Source organism: Haliotis asinina, chromosome 10 (genome assembly GCF_037392515.1).
Source record: "Haliotis asinina isolate JCU_RB_2024 chromosome 10, JCU_Hal_asi_v2, whole genome shotgun sequence".
Taxonomy (NCBI): Eukaryota; Metazoa; Mollusca; class Gastropoda; order Lepetellida; family Haliotidae; genus Haliotis; species Haliotis asinina.
Genome location: NC_090289.1, coordinates 5,524,378 through 5,547,503, shown reverse-complemented (window position 1 = coordinate 5,547,503; position 23,126 = coordinate 5,524,378). Strand labels below are relative to the sequence as shown.

Here is a 23,126-nt window from a genome sequence, read left to right as displayed (position 1 = left end):
AGTTAGGGGCAAAATGTGTGGGGAAACAAACCAGACTTTTTACCATACTATTACTCCACTGATCTTGTTGTCAGTGCCATCTTACTGTCGAAAAACACAATCACTCAATCCTAAGAATGTGTGAACATTGATGTCCCTGCAATGATATGGCTGAACCCATGTTTTCAAACCACTGGAAACATTCCTCTCACTTGCACAGGTAAGTGTCAAGACGGTGCTCCTTGAAATCTGGTTTCACTTGGGAGGACAGTATGCTTTGAATTTACATTTGACCCAAACATTTCATGCAGTGGTTTACCTCAATTCACAGACATGGGGTTCTAGGGACCCCCAAGTATTAGTTTAAAGACTCGTTTCAGATGAGGGTACTGTGAAGTAACAATATTAAAAACTGTATGTTTTGACAATTTCTTTAGAGTCTGGAATAAATCATTGATCGTGGGTGAAGTGATGCATGTTACTGCTCTGAAAGAAACAATCAAACCCTCAGCAAAGTCACATGTGTTGGTACAATGACTAATAATGTGCCGTGCCTTCCCTCCCCCTCCCTGTCGCAAGATATTTTTGCGTGTCCATTTTCTACTTTAATGGGTACTGGACATGGGTTTGCAAGTCTTGTAAAACCATGTTTCATGGGTGTTCTTTCTTTCCCAAGGGTCTCCTCCTGGTTTTGATGACACACAAATGTATTAAGTCTAATGAAGAACAGAAGTTATGGTTCTCAGACTGTAATGATGTCTTTGTGGAATACAGCCCAGGTCATTTGAACCAAACACTCCTGGGTGTTGCTTCTTTGCCAGTGGCCTCATTCTGGTCAGATAAAATGAAGGAACGTCAGTTATGGAACAGGAATTGTGATAGCCTGTGGGTATGAACTCAGGCAGCTCAGATCATTTTTACTAATCACTCCGTGATTATGTCAAAGTTTCTGCTATGGTCCAATTATACAAAACATTCAAAATATATGAGTGAGTGAGACTAGTTTTATGCCGATTTAGCAATATTCCCGTAACATCACGGCAGGTGACTCCAGAAATGAGCTCCACACATTGTACCCATGTGCGGAATGAAAACCAGTCAGTCCTTCCATGTGGGGAGCAAATGCTTTAACCACTAGGCTACCCTACGGTCTCCTAAAAAGATATGAAATAGGGGTTTCATCTTAGCACTAAAGTTAACTTCTGAAGAAGTTTTCAATTTCAATGCTTGTCCACAAAACTTGTGACTGGAGAGTTCCCAGTGATACAGTGCATTCTGTTCATTGTATGTCTGTTGTTGATGCCACATCTCTGGTGTACACCTGTTCTGTGAGATTCTGATGACTGAAGGACAGAGGGTGTTTCCTGTTCAGGGAAATACTATCGACAATTGACATACTACAGCAACATAACTTGTAGAACCTTAGTGGAATGTGTCAGTTATATGCCAGCAACCTGTGCTGTGAGACAAGTCAGTAGTTGTCACTAAGTTGACATGCCGAGGAATTCATGTAAGAATACTCATGAGAGCAGCTTACGTTGATTCTGCTAGTTGCAACTAAACACTGCATTAAAACAGGACAAGGAATGTGCAACTTGAAATGTCTTCACACGAACTACTTCAATGACCCACTTCAACTGATGTTCTATTTCAGCCATCATAATGACAACAGTGTAGAACTGCAAGGAGTTTATTCATATGAAGCTTCAAGTTAACAAATGTTGGTGATCAACAGGAATATTTGAGGGTATGATCTAGTGACATGATGTCAGTGAGGCCGTCACAGGTGAAGGTATGTTATGAGTTTCTGTTAAACCGGACACAGTACCTGAATAATGAGACTAGTCATCTTTGATGGGTAGGGCCATCATTAAGAAACATGACAGTGTCCAAGTAAGGGTTACAAAACAGTGGACATCTTTTAATACAATATGAAGAGGTATTGAATAATTTTGTCTTTACAGGGAGGGTTGTGAAAGCATGAAGGTCGTGATGTGTATTACATTAGTAGATCAAAGACATCCCCTTTTGCAGTTCATCATAGATGACTAGTCTCTGAGAACACACACAAAAAGTCTTCTTCATTACAGAATATATGTTTCAAATGTTATTGTTCTCTGAAGTAAGTGTACACATGATTAAGAATTCATTAAAAACTTCCGTAAGTGAAACAATCTGCCTGAAGTCATGAATAAACATCAGCAAAGGTGCAAACAACTTTGTTGTCATCTGCTTCAGGCAGCACTGGATGATTGATGACAGCATGTACAGAGTTTTTGATGGACAATTTACACATGTGAAATATATATCCTAGCAACATCTGACAAGCAAACCTCGCTTGCAGCTTCCAATGAAGTATTTAAGTGAAATATTCACAGGTACATAAGAGTGAGTTAAAATTTATCATGACATCAAAAACAAGTATATAAAAATTTTGATTTGCTAACTGAACAGCTCCTGTTTAAAAATGTCTGTAATCAGCATGACTTAACTCTACATTTGTTTGTACACAAAATACAAATTTTATTCTTCTGATGCTCCAACTCTATATTGAGTTTGAAATCCATACATGCATCAGAATAGAGTGTGTTGTTAGAAAGAGTTCAGCCTTGAAGGCCTCTTCATCCTCTAATGAACTTGATAGTCAGTATTACTGACATCAAAATGCATTTTACATCTGCTAGCCGTGTTAAACTGGTAAGGTTTTAATTCTAGTATTACACAATAAATTTCAGTTAATTTATTATTTTTTTCCACTGAAGAGGAATTGAGCTCTCTGAAGTTCAAAAGAGAATTTGTTGGTAAACAGATATTCCACAGCCATGGTAGCAGACTAGGTGCAACTGCACTTGAAACTGTACTTCAATGAGCCATAAGTAGTCTAGCATCACTGCTATGGTTTTAATCTCACTCCAAGATGGAAGCCCCACCCAGACTTTTACCATTCTGGTACCACCCAAGTTAATGTAAGTGGATCGTGGCAGGGAAGGAGGAGAGAACTCTGCAAGAAGAAGTTTGCATTGTGGAACAGCAATGATATGGTCTGTTGCTTATAAACATAAGGTTCCTTCATCAGCCCAGAGAGGGATGACTTAACTCCAGTATTGATACAAGAAGCCACCTTGTCTTGTCAGATATCTGCCCAGTACTAGGAACTACACAAAGTAAACACACTAACTTATAAAAAAAACCCCAAACAAATGTAAACTGTGTGAGCAAATACCATGTAATGCTGAATGTTCAGCCAAAACTAACCAATGGACCCACACTCCCCGGTGTCTCCTGCCATCATTTCATAGAAATGTGTCAGGATTTGCAAGTAAACAAAATGTGCATTCATGACCAGTAACATACCACCACAGAAGACAAAAAGTGAATTTGATTTTTATATAAAATTTGACAATTTCCTTAATCAATGACAAGTGACAATTTCCAGATAAGTTTTCCACAACTAATTTGTTTCTTAACTTGAGAAAAACACTGACATCTGTGACGGATCAAAGATTCACAATGTCATAGACTGCATCACAGACGCATTGTTGGAGGTGACAGTGATCTATGGCTGTAGTGAGCCATGTGCTTCCCGCAAGATCTGCACATACAGACAAGGAAACATAGGTACTAATGTTCTTGAAAGGCATTTAGAATTGAACATGAATACATCAGGTGAAGCAGCAAAAATTAGCACTTAAATGTCGCATAAAGAACAAAAAGAAGTTGTTACCTATTAAACATGTCATGTATTCATTTGTACTTATCATGAGGAAAATTTGATTTAAGATGAAATGACAAGTGCTTGTCCTTCAGAAAAGATGAGAACCCAGGAAACATCAACTTTCCATCTGTAGCAGTATATCTTCACTCATAGCCACATTACTGTCTAAACACCAGGGATGGCAACAGGAATTTGGTTTGCAGCTGAAAACTTAATATTGAGTCAACGAATGGGGGTTCAGACAGTTCACAACATTGATCATTTTGAGATAATACCAGCAGAAAACCAAGAATCAGAGGAAAATCGCCATCCCTGAAACCCATGGGAATGACCAGACATACAATGTTATGTGCTGAGAGAGAAGGCTAAGATACTGACAGAAGTATTTGATTGTTTGTTTTTCTCTCTTCTCATCTGCAAAATATTTGGTTTAGGAATTATTCACTAATTTTTGATAAGTCCTGTTTTTAAAGTGTTTCGAGACATCAGCACACACTGAGTGAAACATTAAACTGTCAGTACTGGATCAATCAAAAGGGTCATATTAGCATGTATTTGTACAACTAATTCCTTATCATGATTCTTGATTTTGTACATCATTAGTAACAGAATAACAGATGAAACAAAATTAAAAAAAAGAAAAAAAAAGAACACAGTTAAATAAAAGTATTAAGACAAGGTTGTAACAAAACGTTCACTGCATAGACAGTGTTTAAAATCACAAAGTTCAAAAATATAGAAAGGAAAACATGAAATCCACATTCAAGTTCAGTGTGAAACCAATGCAAGCACAGTGTTAGCCCAAAACGAGTATCTAAAAATACCAAGGAGAGCCTGTATAGATTTAAAATGTGACAACCTGAGCGAACATGTGTCTGTAACGACTTTCTACAGACCCCTTTTCAGCTTGCATGATACTATACACTAGTACAGTTCCTCTGTCACATTCCCCATACTGGATTTCCATTTCATATCATTTACAAGAAGCATCTGATATTTCTACAGACAATGTAGTTAGAAAGAGAAGAAAGAAAACTAAGTTTTACTCTCACAATTACATGAACACATATCTCAAGTCTCAAATATAGCTCTAAATTTAGTTCAAAACTAATCATTTCTTTCAGTACAATCAGCATGTTTGAGCTTAAACAGTGGCATGTATCTCACCAGGAAGGGAGATAATCACATTCATGAAGGGAGGTAACTCAACTTGAAATAAGCTCAAACTGGTCAAGCTCAATGGGTTTTGTTACCCAGCTCCCCAGCCCACTCTTCTGGAATGCTTTGAATAGCTGCTGCTTAGCCAGTTGATAGTCCATAACACCTGCCTTGGCCTCAGAATACAACTTTGGACGTGTTGTGATGGTTTGACTCGTCACCGAGGAAATCTGGCCAAAGAGTTTGTCAAAATGTTGAAACAATGACTGCTTGCACACACGAGACATTGGGCCTTGTTCTGTCTTCCCTGTCGTAGCGTTGATCACCTCTAAGCCCTCATCGCCATGGCACCAGTTGACGCTGAAGTTGGGTGCCTTCCCAGGCTGCCGTGATTCTGGGTTGGAGATACCACTGAGGAAAGGCCTATTGAGCATGAAAGGCATGTAAATGTTCTCGATGTTGTTGATGCGTGCGTAGACAGCGCGGGAGAGATGGTCACCATGGTACAGGCTGCCAAGGACGATGCTGTCAATGTAGATGGGCTCCACAAAGTGACTGAGGAGGGACCCTGAAACAATCATTTACATCACATTCAACAACATGGTAGAGTTTGTTCAAACATGCATCAGGGCAAACACTTCACACATTTCATGTTAGGTTGCACAACCTGTTTTCTTGCATGATCTAACATACACAGAGAGCCATGTAATGAACATGGCAGCATGATACAATTGTGGTGGTGCGTGGTTCTGTGTTTTGAGCTCAGGTCACAAATCAGTTGAAGTTAAGCAAAACTGAGCACGGAGAGTACTGGATGGGTGACCATGTTTGGCAGCTTGACTCCAGTGAGAGTTTCTAGGACTTCGGTCCAGTCCCACAATGAAGCATGTAATACATGTAGTCTAACCTAACACAAGTGAGTTAGTTCAAAATTGCTTCTGTCCATCCAGCAGGAAAGGGGTACTCTGTGGGTCATGTGACTAAAACCTTGAAGCCCCTAACAGGCAGCCTTGTTATCTTGGGTAAGAATATGTTTGCACCTTGAGCTTTCTTATGAGCATGGATATGTACGCATCATATATATATCTGGGTTTGTGTATCCTGACTTTCATATTTATTGAGCGAATCTGATAACAGATAACAGACAATGTCCTCTGGACATTTATATTCAACTGACCAGTCTATTCCAAGGTGGAACATAGTTAGAAAAGCTTTCTATGCATAACAATAAGTAGGGGAAGACAAATCATAGAGTGAGTGAGTGAGTGAGTGAGTGAGGTTTCACGCCTTTTTTTCACAATATCTCAACATCATGCAATGGCCATCAGGAATGGACTTCTCACACTTTACTCATGTGGGGAATTAACCCCGGGTTTATAGTGTTATGGTTGAACGCTTAATCATTAGGGCATGGCAGGGTAGCCAAGCGGTCAACCATTCGCTCACCTTGCTAAGGACTCGGGTTTGATTCCCCACATGGGTACTATCTGTGAAGCCCATTTCTGGTGTTCCTGTGACATTGTGGGAATATTGCTAAAAACAGCTTAAAACTAAACTCACACACGCACTTAGCCACTAGGGTAGCCAACTGCCATTAAGCCTGGTGATGAAGCCACCATCACTGATCACAGACAAGAGGACTGCAAGCTAAAGTACAGAGATGCATGCATGCTGCAATGTCAGTGCACTTATCTTGAATGGAACTTTAAATCCTCTTTCACTTCATTGCAACTGCATTTATGAAAATAATGTTTTTAAAACTACAAGCAGAAGATCAAGCCTGCATATGCTGACAGTTCAGTTTGTTTCTAATTCCCAATCCATTTGAAGTCTGAGGAAAGTCATATATATTCTCCTGAACAAATTGACTGATCTTCTCTAATTGACGACAACTAATTTGCTCACGATAAACATGTCAAAACTGGGCTATCTATATCTTCCTAATGCAGACAAAGTGTGCCTTATAAACATACCTGTCAGAAACACATCAAAACAACAAACAAAACTCCCTATATAACTTAATTTCTACCACACTCTTTACTCCTTGCTCAAACATAACGCTTTCAGAAAGCTCCAAGTCAATTGACCAATCAAACTCCCATGTCATGAAAATATTCAGTGATTGACTGTTGAAATAAATAATGTTTACATTCAGACTTTGTGGATAATTGGACAGTGTGTGTAAATGGCCTTGTCAGAACTTTTCAGGGACAGGCTATTTATAGTCCAACCCAATATCATGTATGAGTTATTTGTAATATGCATGTATGAATCAAATACATTTAAGAGAATTCCACAAAATTAATAAATCTAACAGTAGCAGGGGCTACATGAAATGTGCTAGTGAGCAGATTAGGTTTGATACAACTTTTAGCAACATACCAGCAATATTCCAAGAGGGGACAACAGAAATAGGCTTCACACTTTGTTCCCATGAGGGGAACTGAACCAGAGTCTTTGGCATGACAAGCTAAAGCTTTAACCACTGGACTATCCATCTCCTCACATGACAGATTCACCAAATGTACCTCACTGCCTTCAACCTTATATTCCAGAAGGACATTTTAACCATCAGGCCAAGCCCTCCAAAACATGTAAAACAAGCTGCACTTTTATCAGATTTGAAAATTCACCAAGCTGCTTACAAAAATACAGCGGTAAGACTGACTGAAGAAATATCTTGACAAACCAGGAACCATGACGCACCTGAAGTAACATTCAAACACAAAATTATAGCCTCCCGAAACCAGTCAAATAAACCTTTACCTACTTAGCACCATCTTTGGGGTGTTTTTTTGACACTGACCTGTCTTTCGTCAAAAAAAAAAAATGTCTCTATAGATTCCATGTTTGTCCACAGATGATAAATGTATTCTATAACATCATCACACAGCCAGTGTATGTTTCTCAATATGATGGATCATTCACATAAACAGAAGAACATGAACTCAGACAGTCCAGAATCACTGGGTTGACATTTATCATAAAGACTCCTAAAACCAACATGATATCTAACCTAACATCTGAAATACATCTGATCAATGGCAACTAATTATATCATGTCGTTACAGCTAATGAAGCATGATATACCTATCCTGCCTAATGTATCATGCACAAATCATATATCTTTTTACAGAGATGAAAAACAGATGTTGACAACAATGATGTACTTCCAATAATTGCTAAACAGCATTTATGATCCGACATTTGAAATGAAAATAATCAAACATAGCCGATCAGAAGTAAAGTGCTAGACTGACACAGCTATTTTGTACTGAGCACAACGAACATAGATAGCACAGAGATATTTACTTTACATTGACACACACAAGGTACTGGACCTTTTCTCCATTAGATCAATTTGTAATTCTAAGTACTTAATTGGTCCTGAACTGTCAGAGACTGCTGTCAGGACAAAAGTGGTAAAGACTGACATATCACTTGATCACACATATCAATACTGGGGTAGTTCAAGCCTTGGTTCACCTATTCTGTGACTATACACTCACTGTTAAAGGGATCATCCTCTGGATAATCATTTACTATCTGTAGCTGATGTATATCTAACATCTACACCAACAGTCACAACACCATTCACAGCTTCTTCAAGGAGTAAATTAGAGCTCCTATCTGATTTGGAACTACTGGCAAATAAGGATAAGTTGGACAGGCGCAAAGAACACGTCTACGAGAAGTAGGCGGTGCACAGCAATGAGCAGTGCATGATGAAACTAATTCCATGTGTAGCTGCACACACCTTGCTCATAAGTTTCTCATGCTTCATCCACTGCACTACACTCGTGGACAGCCTGGTGCCCCTTGACTCACAATGGCAAGTGCCAGTGGACAGTACTCATACATTCTAACATGTGCCAATTGTCAGGTCCACAACAGCTATAATCACTCCAATACGTGTTTACACATAAATGTAAATCTTACATATCCTCTATTTGGCAAGAACTAAATTATATGTCATATTGCTTGTCTCCATTGATTTCATAGAATTCTTTAAACTCTTTGCAATCATTTTTTAGCACTACTTGACATGTTGACAGTTGTCTAAAATCACTTTTTTAACCTTGACCTATAAGATGTTTCATCTTCACTATCATACAGACTATGGGCAAACAAAGATCACTGCTTTCAGTTTCCATCACACAAGTTGGTGCAGAAGACACATCACCTGATTAGAGCATCCATTGTGTTCATTGAAACCTCCAGCATGTTAGCAGGAATACTAAGATTGACAAAGATTAACAACCGACAATTCTGTGGTTAGAGTCAATCCTGTCGGAAACCTCGCTCACGGAACCCTAACATAAAACACCTTCATATCCTCTACCAGATATTGTCCTGGTATAAAAACACAGTTTCTCTTCTGCTGACGAGATCAATCAAATGATCTCTCCCTATCAGGAATGATGGCTGCCGAGTCAAAACAGATTCCTATCCATTTTATCCAGCGATTAAGATTATACATCTATTTCTGTTCTACTTCTTATGATCTTCGCCAGAAGTGCATCCATCACTTCACATGAGTTCCTGGTCGATTTTGATCAGGATTTCCTTTTCTGACCATGGTGTGTGTAGTTTTTATCTGTTAAGGCAGGCTAACAGATGTACAGGATCAGCTTTCACTTGCACAATTCAGACCTATTCTTCAAGATCCCGGAAACTGTTTCAACTCAAAAGCCAATCCAATCTTGTCTATTTCCTCATCAATATCTAAATGCACACAATCAATGCCACACCATAATGAAATTAATAGAGACTAACTACTGGGTTTGCCATTCCATGTAAGGTTGAACTTCTGAATACCAGCAATGGTTTCTTTGTGACTGAGATCAAGGACTGATTGTGTTATGTGTTCTGTCTGTAGCTCTGGGCTACTGTAGTCAGTTTGCTCTCATTTGCATTAGTGGTACAATATTAAGCTCAGCCTTTATGCAGTTATATCATAAAGGTCTGAAAGCAAGGAATAGACTGTTCTGTGGAAACACAAAACTCTGCATGCCTCACTGTTTGGGCATAACATGCAATCCACATACACACTGACCATCTAATCCACTAGCCATCACGTTCACCTAGGCACAGTCTAACACAGTGAGTGAGTGAATGAGTTTAGTTTTACACAGCACTCAGCAATATTCCAGCTATATGGCGGAGGTCTGTATATAATCAAGTCTGGACCAGACAATCCTGTGATCAACATCATGAGCATCGATCTGCACAACTGGAACCGATGACATGTGTCAACCAAGTCAGCGAGCCTGACCACCCGATCCTGGCAGGATTAGGACAGGTACCAGGAACAATTTTTATTTGAAGACAAGACAGAGTGGAAATGATGGGTCTAAGGTTTGGAAAAGGGACGGATTTAACACAAACCGACCAAAAACGCAACTATTAAGGTTGACTATCTTAAATAATAATAATACACAGTTTTAAAGCTCTGTCAGTCATATGTTAGCTGTCAAGCATGTCAGGCGTTAAGTCCAGGAAAAGTCACTATCATTATAGACTCTACTCCTGAATCAGTTCCCACAAACTGGATATGTCAATGTCCTGACTGTCAGGACCATGGGATCACTACACCCGATATGGTTTGGTGAAATAGAACTGATGTTCTTCAGTCAGAAATGCCTCTTTAATTATCTCTCTTTCATGAACACCTACACATGAAAAACTAGATGTGAATGTTCCTGGCTCAACCAAACGGTTGACAGGTGATCATTATCCCCATTTTAAAGAAACATGACAGTATTTGACTGTAATTAAATCCATTTCATCAGTTACTTTGAGGAAATAACTACATCCAAAATGGCATCAAAAAGCTACATCTATAAATAAACTAGACCACCATCATATATATTCTTTACGATGTGTCATCAGCAATCTAATGCAAGATTTCTGTGTTGACTGATACAAGAAGTTTGATTAAAAAAAATTTGATTATGGTATATCTGGACTTACATTTGAAATTTGTAATATTAGATTACAATGCAATCAACAACATTTAAGTGAATTTCAAGGAATGTGTGTTCCTCTGATACTACAACTGAAATTTACCCCATTCCATCCATATAATGTGAAAGAACCAAGTCACTATTATTCACACCAGCTATAATCATACCACCATCGATGCCTTCAAACCAGCCCCGCTAAACAGAATGGATATACATGCATCATATATAACATATCTGCACTACTTTGACTGTCATACAGCTGCCGTCTGACTGTCATACAGCTGCCGCCTGACTGTCATACAGCTGCCGCCTGACTGTCATACAGCTGTTGTCTGACTGTCACACAGCTGCCGCCTGACTGTCACACAGCTGCCGCCTGACTGTCACACAGCTGCCGTCTGACTGTCATACAGCTGCCACCTGACTGTCATACAGCTGCCGTCTGACTGTCATACAGCTGTTGTCTGACTGTCGTACAGCTGCCGTCTGACTGTCAACATGTTATAATAACAGGATGGAAATAGTTTGGTCACAAGGACACAAACACTTACTCATCAAACTGTTGCGTATGTGAAAAGTACAAGACTCTGGACATGGATGTCCTTAGCTAGATAAAAAGCTGTAGTAAAACATGGCGCTAGGATAAAGTATTCCTACTAAAATAATGTTTCAGATACCATTTTTCCTGACCACTTAAACAATGAACTATTAGGTATGTCGTAACTAAATGAATCACCCGTAGATTGTGTATGTGTGTACATCCGATTGCTGTTTCTGTTTATGAGTCTACAAGACAAATACTGACTTAATCCCTGATTTAGTACCATAGCATAACAAGTGATATGTCTGAAACAGTAAATCCACATGCCTAGGGAAGTTTAGTCGTAAATTTCACATTTTGATTGACAAGGTATGTTATCTCTTGTTTGTTCACCTTAAGTGACATGATGTGAAGTCTAATGACTAGAAAAATACTTCTTAAGTCTGTGTGCTTTCTTCTGATCCTAACACTTCAACCTATCTACAGTTACACACAGTGTGTACATAAACTCCTGACTGAATCCAACTCCTGATTGAATCCATATACCCACATGAATGTTTATACGAGTGAGTTACTTTTGCACTGCACTCCGGAATATTCCAGCTGTGTGGTGGTGGTTTGTAAATAATCATATCTGGATCAGACAATCCAGTGATCAACAACATGAACACTGATCTACACAATATAGATACAATAACATGAGTGACTTCAGTTTCACGCCATACTCTGCAGTATTCCAGCTATATGGTAGCGGTCTGTAATTGATTGAGACTGGACCACACAATCCAGTGACCAACAACATGAGCATTGATCTGCCCAATTGGGAACCAATGACATGTGTCCACAAGGTTAACGAGCCTGACTACCCCATCCTGATGATCGCCTCTCATGACAAGCATAGTCACCTTTCATGGCAAGCATGGGTTTCTGAACAACTATTCTACGCAGAACCATGTCATACTTAGTTTAAGAATGAAAACATTAGCAGTACCCTTTACACATGAAACACGTTTGACAAATGTCATGTGTCTGTACTTGAACTAAACTTCCCCAAGACTGTTCCCTGGTTTCACGACACCCACTGACACTACTATCATCATGGAGCGAGTATTGACCCCCTTGCTAATAGACAATCGTTCTTGTGCCATTTACAAATTCTATTATCAATGTGAATAATGATTTTATAATGCATAACATGTTCCATGGCTGCTCAGTATTGTAATAGTCCGAAGAAACTGCTCATAACCGCTGCTTATGAACATGAACGGGGAACAAAACAGTCCCTGATAAACCTCTTAAAATATTGATTGCGTCATAAAACACACACTTCTTGGCACAAACGACCTTCAGTCAAGAAACCAATATTTTAAGGGAAAGCTTATATCGTGGGATAGAGACATTAGCTTGTTTTGTTCTCATGAGAAAATGATACACAACTTGTATAATTGAAGGCTATGAAATGAATTTGACATGTGATATTCGGTGAATCAACATGCTGTGGAATTTACACCCATGGCTGACATACTGGCAAGAGAATGTTCTGGCAAGAAAACCTTCATATTCCTATCTAGATAGGTCGCATTCTTCTCCAATTCCAATACGTCATACTTTATCAAAACGTTATTATGTGCTTCAAACTGATCATAACACAAAGATTATTCCTAGGGATCACTTCAAAAGATACTATATAGTTTTATAATGACATCTAATGCTGTAGTAAATACTGTAAATCATGAAATTAATGCGTCATGAATTTAATGCGAGTGCAAAGGTCTTGTCTAAAATGCGTTATGAAATTAATGCGAGCTCAGGAAGCTGTGTTGATCAGAAAATGCGACACCCTGATTCTTTGTTGTTCATTTTCTTTTCATTTCTTATTACCACACACTAGTTACCTGAATTGAACTAGTTAAGCATTGAATGGAATGGAGCTGACGATGTTTTGATTACGCTGCCATGTTTGATCACGTGATTGCTTGCTACTACTTGTCTTATGACAACAATTGATGGTGAATTCAAGGTGGCCATGAAGAACCAATTTATTAATTGGTATGCCAATAAAGTGTCAGACAATTTCACAGGTTCCAAAAAGGACTTGTCGATTTACGAATAAGTGTGATGAAGCCTCTACATGCCAAATGGATGGAGGCCGCAATTGCAAAGGTGAGCAAAGATCACTAAACGATCCTGCGTGGCTGGAGAATGTCCGGTCTGGCTGATGTGCCTCAATGACTTTGAACAATTGACAGTGATTATTGTAACCAGAGATAACTGACTTGCGATACCCATAATGAGGAAGTGACCTGTGTTGTCTGGTGTAGTGTCAACACTTCTGCTTAGTGACAAAATTTGCCGATGAATAATGTCAATAGGTATTAAGTAGTGTCAATGAAAGGAAGAGATTTCCGTTTATTCAAAAGTACACCCCCCAGACTGAAATGCGTTAATAATGCGACACATGTACAGACGCATTTTTCGCATTAATAAAATGTTCGCATTAATTTCATGATTTACAGTATTGGTATCTCCCACAACACATCTCCCCCAAGGAATTTCTGACATATATAACCTGCAAGTATGCTACAGCTCACAGCAACAAAGAACTGACACATATACACAGTCCACATAAACTGTCTAAGACAATATAACCATTTAATTGTAACAGATTTTCTCCAAAAAGATTCAGCATCTATAAGGCCAAGGGATTTTGAATTCATGTTGTTTCATACTAAAGCACATAAGAAATACACACAGAAATATGGTGTCACAAAAATGCCATATTAGGAATAACATATTGTCTGATACTGATATCATACATGGAGCTTGAAGCCAGCCTTATAGAGAGGAATGACAGTATTATGGGAGCAAAATATATATACCAGTTTTGAGGATGTACCTCATAATAACATCAATTGAATAACTGCACTGACTGACTTGCGTTGTAGGAGTTGTGTTTAAAGCTACTTATATGAGTATTCCAGACTTACCGAAGTAGTGGATGCTATTTATTCATGTAGACAGAACCTCTGGTTGAGGGATTATCTTTCTGTTACTAGGGTAACAATTAACATGTTAACATCATATATTTTGAGTTTACAAAGAGGGTCATAAATGACCTGAACCACACATGCTTGGTTTTATAACAGTCAAAGCCAAAACCTCTTCAATACCCGTATATCATGAACACCAACCCCGAAAAATGGCCAACGTTGCTTGTGACACTACCCCTTCATGCCAGTACCAGAAGTTGGACAATGGTGTGATATGAGAAGTGGCACAGTGGTAAGGAGATCTCACAAATCAATCAGTATCTTCTGATATCCACTCCTTGCAGGCTAATCAAGCCACCTTTCCTTTCTGCAGCACAAATTTAATTTTGCCAAATGTCAAAGGTCGTGTCTCATCACCCATCTAAGACATTTTCTCGTCATGGGGTAGTTGTGGTCATTGGTACAAGGAGAAGTCTGTTGGATGAGTTATTTTGTCTGTCTTCCCCTCATTTAGCCATCCTCATTATCTGACATCGCCCTTTTCCTTGACACCCTCCCCATCTGCCTCATCATACAATTCTCATTGCTTGCAAGATATCTTTCAACCGCAGACATTCACTGCATTATCTTGCTCAAAGATCGTTCCCTCCATGTTCTAGCAGTCTCGTTTGATATTCTGGCAGCCTCCCTTGATATCCTTGTTGGTTTTGCAATTAAGTATATCTTCTTACTTTAATCAGATGCCATGGGAAAACTTTCTTTCCTGAAATCCACACCACTTAATTGTACACATAGAAAATCAATCAGACGTTTATCTGTTATTTCCTGTCGGCTAGTAATAGTTTTATAAAGCTTGTTCACAGAGATACCATTCCTAAGTTTAACAGAGAAATCCAACTCAGCCACAGAATACCGATTCTGAATCTAACAGTCCTTGTCTGAAGCTTATCCGTCCCTGTTTGCTTACCAAGCTGACCTGTGCTGGTTTTAATACCATCAGCCAGGCCAACCAGTTGTTTGAGCCCATTAATGCCAAGCTGAAGAGTCTTTGCTTGAACACCTGGTGCTAGTCCAACAAGTTGTTAGTATCCCTTGGTGCCAAGGTGATGGGTCTTTCTTTGAACACCTGGTGCCGGGCCTGTCAGTTGTTAGTATCTCTTGGTGCTCTGATGACGGGTTATTTGAGTACCTGGTGCCAAGTCATCTTGTTGTTGCCTGAGCACATTGGTGCCAAGCCAAAGAAAAGTCCTTGTTTCAACTCCAGGTACCAAGTCAACCAGTTGACGTTTAAGATCAGACATTGTACTATCACCATGACGGTTAGCATCAGAGAGGGTAACAAGAGGTGCCATGTTTTAATGTATGTTGCTGATGCGGTGGAAGATGAACCCGCTGACCTTCTGGTTTATCTCTATTTGACATCAAAGAGACAAACACTGGAGCTGTGCCAATAAACAACAGTTTGATTGTTACTTCAGACAAACTCAAACAGGACAGAAAACTTTGCAGAAAGTGAAGAGATTCCACTAACAAATCAATAACTTCTAACAAACTCTAAGCCAAAAAACCATAAACAACAGTGAAGACAAGTGACATGACTATCTGCATGACATCCTACCACAGATGCACAATCCATCAGCATCAGCAGCGGGGCATGGAACAGTTAATAAACACCCAAGCAACACAGAGATTTGTTCTACCAACTGTTTATGACAGCCAAGCATTAACTGACCAATTTGTATTCATAGACATGATCTATCATCCGTCTGCCCATGTGGCAGACATCTTGGTTTGGATCAACTAATGCTGTTGTAAAATCCCTGACTTAACCTTCGGTGTAAAGAAATACACCTTCAGTCAATGTTTTTAGTCAACGAATTTGGTTGAAATCCCCTGGTTGACAAAGTAATCCTGTCTACCATTTTTGCATCCACAAGAGCAGACATCTTGATTCAGATCCCCATTTGGATGAAAGCACCCTTAAAATTCGAGGAGCCCCTTGCATGTAATAAGTGAAATCCATTTTCCAGACTTGAATGGGGCTATTAGATCTTGTTTATGTAATTTATCAAATTTACCTGTCAAACAGCTCAAGATAATGTCTTTCTTTATCAGATTATTGGATCTAACTACCAAATGCAATATCGACAAGTTCAGTAAGTTCAGATCATGAATTAAACGAACACCCATTTCTCGGTGTGAGTTAGGTTTCACATAGCTTTAAGCAGTATTCTAGCAATGTGGGAAATCAAATCAGATGGACTGGTGAGGAAATATTTCAATAACTACACTACCACATAAGATCATACACATCCCACAAAGCAAAACCTAAGACAAATTTAGTACATACACAACTGAACTATCATTTGAATACCTCATAAAAATAATGTAAGTGTGAAAATTATCTGAAAATAATCATGTTTTATTGACCTCCATGCATACCCTGGTCTCTGATATTCTTCATTTTCCCTTTAAGACAAACTTTGAATCATTACACAAGTGTCAGAAATGATCAGTCTCCACAGTTTTTATGATGTTAAGAAATCAATTTCTCAGCCCACAAAAATATCGATATTCAAAATGAAGCGCCAAAACCTCATGGTTCACTATGACTTGATGGCTGCCTCACAATATCTCTCCAAACACATCAGAATCGCTAAAATTGCATCTATCATCACATCTCTAAGACAAGAACTTCAAGGATAAAAAAACCAAAACATTATGTCAGTACACACGAAAGAAGGTTTGCGGAAAACATAAAAAAAAGTTTCCTGTGAAAGCATCAAACTGTCATTACTTAAAACAAGTTTCAGTGAAGTAATGACAGAATAAAGAGTTGATTCAGTACCATACTAAGCAGTTTCGCCACCAGCTTCCACTGGCTAGCCGCACTTTGGCTCACTTAATTCTACTCAGCAGAACACAATGTTCCAATCTTGTCAAAGCTGGAGAAAAGATGGATGCCGCAGTAATTCCATGTCGCTTCATTATTTCATCAGTTTAGAGATTACAAATAATTTCTGTGTGAAATTCTTTCGGCTCTTTTTTTTTTTTTATTGAGAATGCTCAAATGATGCTTCTGTTCAGTGATAGAAACTTTATTCCTCTGGACAAAGGAGACTTAGTCTGGGAACAAGTGATCCTAATAACCATGACATTTTGCCGTGTCTTCTCACGAAACGTAAATTACACTAGATTCACTCCTTCCCATAAAACACATCTAACGTTTCACTGACAATATCAATGGAATTTCACAGATTTCATTTTATGACACTCAAAAAGTATATGATTATTGATCTTTGACGTCTTCCTTCTAATACCCAGAGATTCTAGGTTAGAATACATCCCCAGCAACCACTGCTGATAGTGAGAGGCATCTGAAATAATATCGTGATGCTTAGTGACATGTTTGATAGTTTTTGAATGTACCCTGGGAGTGCAGATTGTCGCCCATACATCACAGGATTTTCTGCTGCAGTGAGTGAAAGAGTTTAGTTTGAAGCCGCTTTTAGCACTATTCCAGCAACACCATGGCAGGGGACACCAGAAACGGGCTATACACATTAAACTCATGTGAGGAATGGAACCCGAGTCTTTGGGATCACAAGTGAATGCTTTAACCACAGGGCTACTGGACTGTTCCTTTCTGATTGCTATGATGCATCACAAGCAATATTGTCCAAACACTGAAATATTGCTAAGTGCAGTTTCAATGAATCAACAAATCTGGCTGAAGTGACTGACAACTGATGTCAAATGCACTAAAATATTCAGCAAAAAGGTCATAAGAGGCTTGGAAAGCCGTCAGAGCATGATACACTGAGTGACGTACTTGCAGATGAACAGTTTACATCTTATTTTGGAATTTTATTTTCCCATTTCAACACAAATGATGGTCTTTAGACAATCAGGTTTTAGACATTTATTTCACAACTGTGGGAAAGTTTATCAGGCATTATAAAGGACACTTTAACAGTTTCCCCCAATCATTTCCTAAGATGAATTACACTTCAGTTTATTGACGTAACTTTTAAATCATTCCAGCAATACAAGGAATGCTCTTCTGCAGTGTTTGGAAATCTCCCAGGATCTTTAAGCCAACCTGGAATATGAAGACACTTCTAAAGTAATCAAGCCCAAAAATCCTTGTTGGTGGTCTGCATGAGTCTGGACAGGGAAGAGTTCAGAGAATGTTCAAAATTTACCTTGTAATGTATTGTATGTATCTTGGGCTCGGGCTCATAATTGAATGCATTGTATCCTAGGCCCTGTGTAAAGATACAATATTGAATAGCTGCATTACTCCGTCAACTCCTAGGGACCTGTTTCAAGTTGTGCTCTGTGGAATGCCCCTAAGAAGTAGTTGCCTAGATGTAGTTACCACAGTCAACAGGAAATGTTTATCTCTGGGTAATATCTAACCATTTTCCTATATGGTTGCTTCATACATCATATATCAGCCAAAAACCTCCATGTGTAGGCATGGGGGACCAGCCATCTTGCAAAAGACTACATCCAATTCAAATATTCCCAAGGGACTGAATGGAATTTGCCAAGACGGAAAATTGAATCATAAATAATTCATAAGAAATTGTCAGCTTTTGGTTTCTTTCCAAAATGTTCTGATTCCATGTTGCGAATGTCATGCAAATTGATATTAAAAGTTGTCCGAGAAGCAGTACTTCCACATGGGCGATCACCCCTGGACTCTTGTTAGGCAGCTGTGTAGATCTCTTGTTATTAGACTAATAGACTAAAAACATCTTCAGCAAAGAAATCTTTGTAGTATTATGATTCGTATCAAGCTGTCCACCTACAACAACTTAACATCTGTTTACTGTAACATCTACTACGTTTAAAAATAAAATGGATCCTGACAAACCTCTTGAATACTGAATCATTAAACCTGTCATCATGAAATTGGTGTCTGACACCTGCTCTTGTTACACTTAGGAAACATTGCATAACTAACCCTTGTATCCTGTCACAAGAAACGGACGTCTTACTATTCTTTGATACACAGTATGATGTGACCCATGCCTGCTTATATGGTATAATCCCATTTTTTTAAACTTCATTTATTTTAAAAATATCCCTCCAATCATAAACAGCAGAGTAGCAATATTCCCTTCAGAAGGTCAACTAGTTTGTTGCTACAAGTACAAATAATACAACATTAATACAAAATCCTACACACATAACCAACACACCAGAACCTCTTTTTTCAGCCATCACACCTAAAACACAATGTATGTGACATAGTTTAGTTTGGTGAGTACAAACAAACTCTGTCGTAATAGAGGGGTGTATTTATCAACAGTAAGTGTACTGAGTAGCTCATATCTCTCTAGGCAGCAGATGCTGCTGCTGATGTAGAATATAGATCACAGAGACAACAAGAACTCACAGCTACACCATGTTTCAAGAAACATATTACTGCATTGTGTTCTGCCATGCTTCACTGACATTAAATGTAAACCGGTACATTAAATTGATCTACAAAATTACAACCTTCAAGGATAATTTCTGAAGGAAATAACGCATGCACACTCTTGTACAGACTTACTGTGTAGGAAGCAGTGTTAGAGGTAATATGCAGTTAGTGAACTAGACTTTAACACATTTAGCAGTTTTGGATCAAAAAGTTGCAGTATCATTTATTATTTTATGAGTAGGAGTATCATCAACTTCTGCTATCAGAAGCAGTGTTGCTAACAATGTATCTGTATCAGTACTGCCAACAATGTATTAGTTGTAGTACTGTCAACAATTAATCAGTATCTGTACAGTCAACAATGTATTAGCATAAGTAAAGCCAACAATGCATCAATACTGTCAACAATGTATCAGTACCAGTACTGTCAACAATGTATCAGTACTGTCAACAATGTATCAGTGCTGTCAACAATGTATCAGTGCTGTCAACAATGTATGAGCACTGGTACTGTCAACAATGTATCAGTACTGTCAACAATGTATCAGTGCTGTCAACAATGTATCAGTACCAGTACTGTCAACAATGTATCAGTGCTGTCAACAATGTATGAGCACTGGTACTGTCAACAATGTATCAGCATAGTCAACAATGTATCAGTATCTGTAATGACAACAATGTATCAGTACTGTCAACAAAGTATTGGTATCAGCACTGTCAACAAAGTATCAGTATTAGTACTGTCAACAATGTATCAGTATCAGTAGTGACAAGATACCAGACTGTAGAAGTGTGTGTGTTGCCAGCATGTTAGACAGGGCCTTCAATACAATGTATATACTTACACCCATGTATAGTTAGTCTACACAGTCTAAGCCTCTTGGCAAATCAATAACAACTCATATCACAGAAACATTCACCATGATCATAATTGTGCTGCAGACAAATTACCTACCACAAATACCTTATTTATGCCCCAAAATGTTGGAGGTATCGTTTTGATACAACAATTGATTGCCCATGTAGGGTGATCTGCTAGCAGCAGAAGTACTTCTGCTTCTCTAGGTGCTCCACTTGGAAACGCTTGGTCTCAAGCACAGTTGGGGCCTTAACACAGCATGTAGAGGAGAACACTTCATATCATCCAGATGTTGATATTTAACATGGCACTGCACATCAAGTATAATTAAAAATGTAGATAGTATCGGGACATAAATCCACCAAGTGGAATCACAAAGATTAAATTCTCCCATAACAGAAACTTTTATTATTACAAACTGATGAGAAATGACAACGCATGCATAAAACATAAAATAACCTCAAGTATGAATCTAGGAAGACTGAGACAAACAGGCAGTTTTATGGAGAGGGAATAGATAAGAGCAGCTACGTCATTTGATTCCATGATTTTTTCATTGAATCTTGCAGCCCTCACCCCATGAATCACCCATACTGTTAATATATGGAGGTTCTACCACATTACTCCTCAGGGGAAATCACCCAAGACACGTTTCAGCCAGGCAAATTTCTCTCAAACAGCCCTCAAGGGGAGTTTGTTAAAGCTCATTATGTGACTGTCTTACATCCATGGACAACTCTGGTCTTTCTGGGGATTTGAGAGGTGGTACCTGGCTGAAATTTGTCGATAATTTTCAAGTTGATTCTATTCTCTGCCAATGTTAATATGACAGTCATATGACCTAATTACCTCTAATGACACTGGTACTGTCTGTCAAAGGAAGTGTGAGAAGAGTGGGCTGACATTCATTACAACCCAACTAATCCACTCTCAAGTCAGAAGTAATAATTCCTCATCTTCAGTGTTAACAATGTCACTTTGTGTTAATATCAGTAATAATGGCTGACTTCTCAGTACAGATATGAACTATACCCATAGTCCTTATCATACTTATTACTTGCACAAATCAATACTTCTTGACTTCTATTGAAATTAAGGAATTTGTGCCATACCTATTTACTAATAACAAGTGTAGTTTCAGAATTAGTTTGCTAGAGACTACCAGTGAGGTGAAATGTGGTTCAACATTGCTTTTGAGAATATTTTGCTCATATGAGAATGTGCATGTGTATACGTGGCTGCTTGTACTATTCCAGATTTAAGCTGGTTTTATAGTGCTAGCACACTGAATTACCATGCCACGCTTAAGCATAAATAGTCCACTCTGACACATCATACTGACTCTGAACTGACCAGTCCTTGTACCCATTAATGCCAAGTGCCAGGCAAGTACCATATTTTAATATCATTTGGTACGATGTGGCTGGAATTCGAACCCGCAACCTTCCATTCTCTATAGGTGGATGCTCTAACCACTACACCATGGAACTGGTCCTAGAAAATACTGACAGTTGTAAGGCAAGTAGCATTCAACCAAAATGAAGGTATCTTGTACAGCCCAAAGAATGGATGGATCTCAATGATCCTGTATCTACCTTAACTATACATTCAGGCCCGTCACTGTAGACACAATGACGTCAGACATGTGCTGTGACTGAATGTCAGATGATATTTTTGATCAATCTGGAGCTTATACTTTTAAAATAAGATGCTGTTTAGTTGAACATTCTTATTACACACTATGATTGCTTTCTGAAATATATCGTTGATTCTCATTCTTAAAAGCAATCCTGCTGTGGCAGCCATTATGATTTTTTCAAGTTAACAATGGTAATTTGTTGTAGCATGGGAAACAGTGAAGCCAATATTCTCAGTGCAATGGCAGAGGAGAACATTCAACACCAACAGATATAATTTCATCCTCCTGACTATTTCTGCCTGTTCTATAGATGTTGAGAAAAGGTCTGTTAGCTTTTCATGTAAGACCCCTGTGATCTCCAGCTCATGAAAATCTTTTTATCCTACACTGTACACAAAACATTTTTCCAAATTCAATCTTGATACATTTCCAATCAATATGAATATAATTACTTCATTAATTCTTTCCCACCAATTGATACCAATGCAAGACACAAATCCAATAAACTTCAAGCACGGAATGCAAACAAATGTAATATAATTACACTTCTTTCCTTTTGAGCACTATGTATTTCAACAAATAGTGTCTAAAAGCCAATTAATAAATTTACCTTCTTGGCAAAATCAAACGAACCCAGAATCATCTGCAGGCAAATAATTGACACAACTTAAGAACCTCCCATTTAAAATGCAACCATTAAGCCTTCAGCTGTTCAGTTTACCTCCCTGAGGGAATACCATAATGATAATTTCCTAACAATAATTGAAGTGTCAGATCCAGACGTGACCGTGAGTTGATCTAACAAACAGCCCCGTCTAAGCAAACACATGTAGCAAATTTACTTC

General features: G+C 38.6%; 1 protein-coding gene across 1 annotated transcript in view; it reads right to left on the bottom strand.

Annotated features, from left to right (window-relative positions):
* Positions 1–1,653: 1,653 nt before the first annotated feature.
* Positions 1,654–23,126, bottom strand: part of LOC137298453 (double-stranded RNA-specific editase 1-like) — a 190,963-nt gene continuing 169,490 nt past the window's right edge. The window contains exon 5 of the mRNA XM_067830722.1: positions 1,654–5,420. Coding sequence (XP_067686823.1) covers positions 4,900–5,420 — 521 coding nt within the window. The 3' untranslated portion in view covers positions 1,654–4,899. The remainder of the gene's footprint in view (positions 5,421–23,126) is intronic.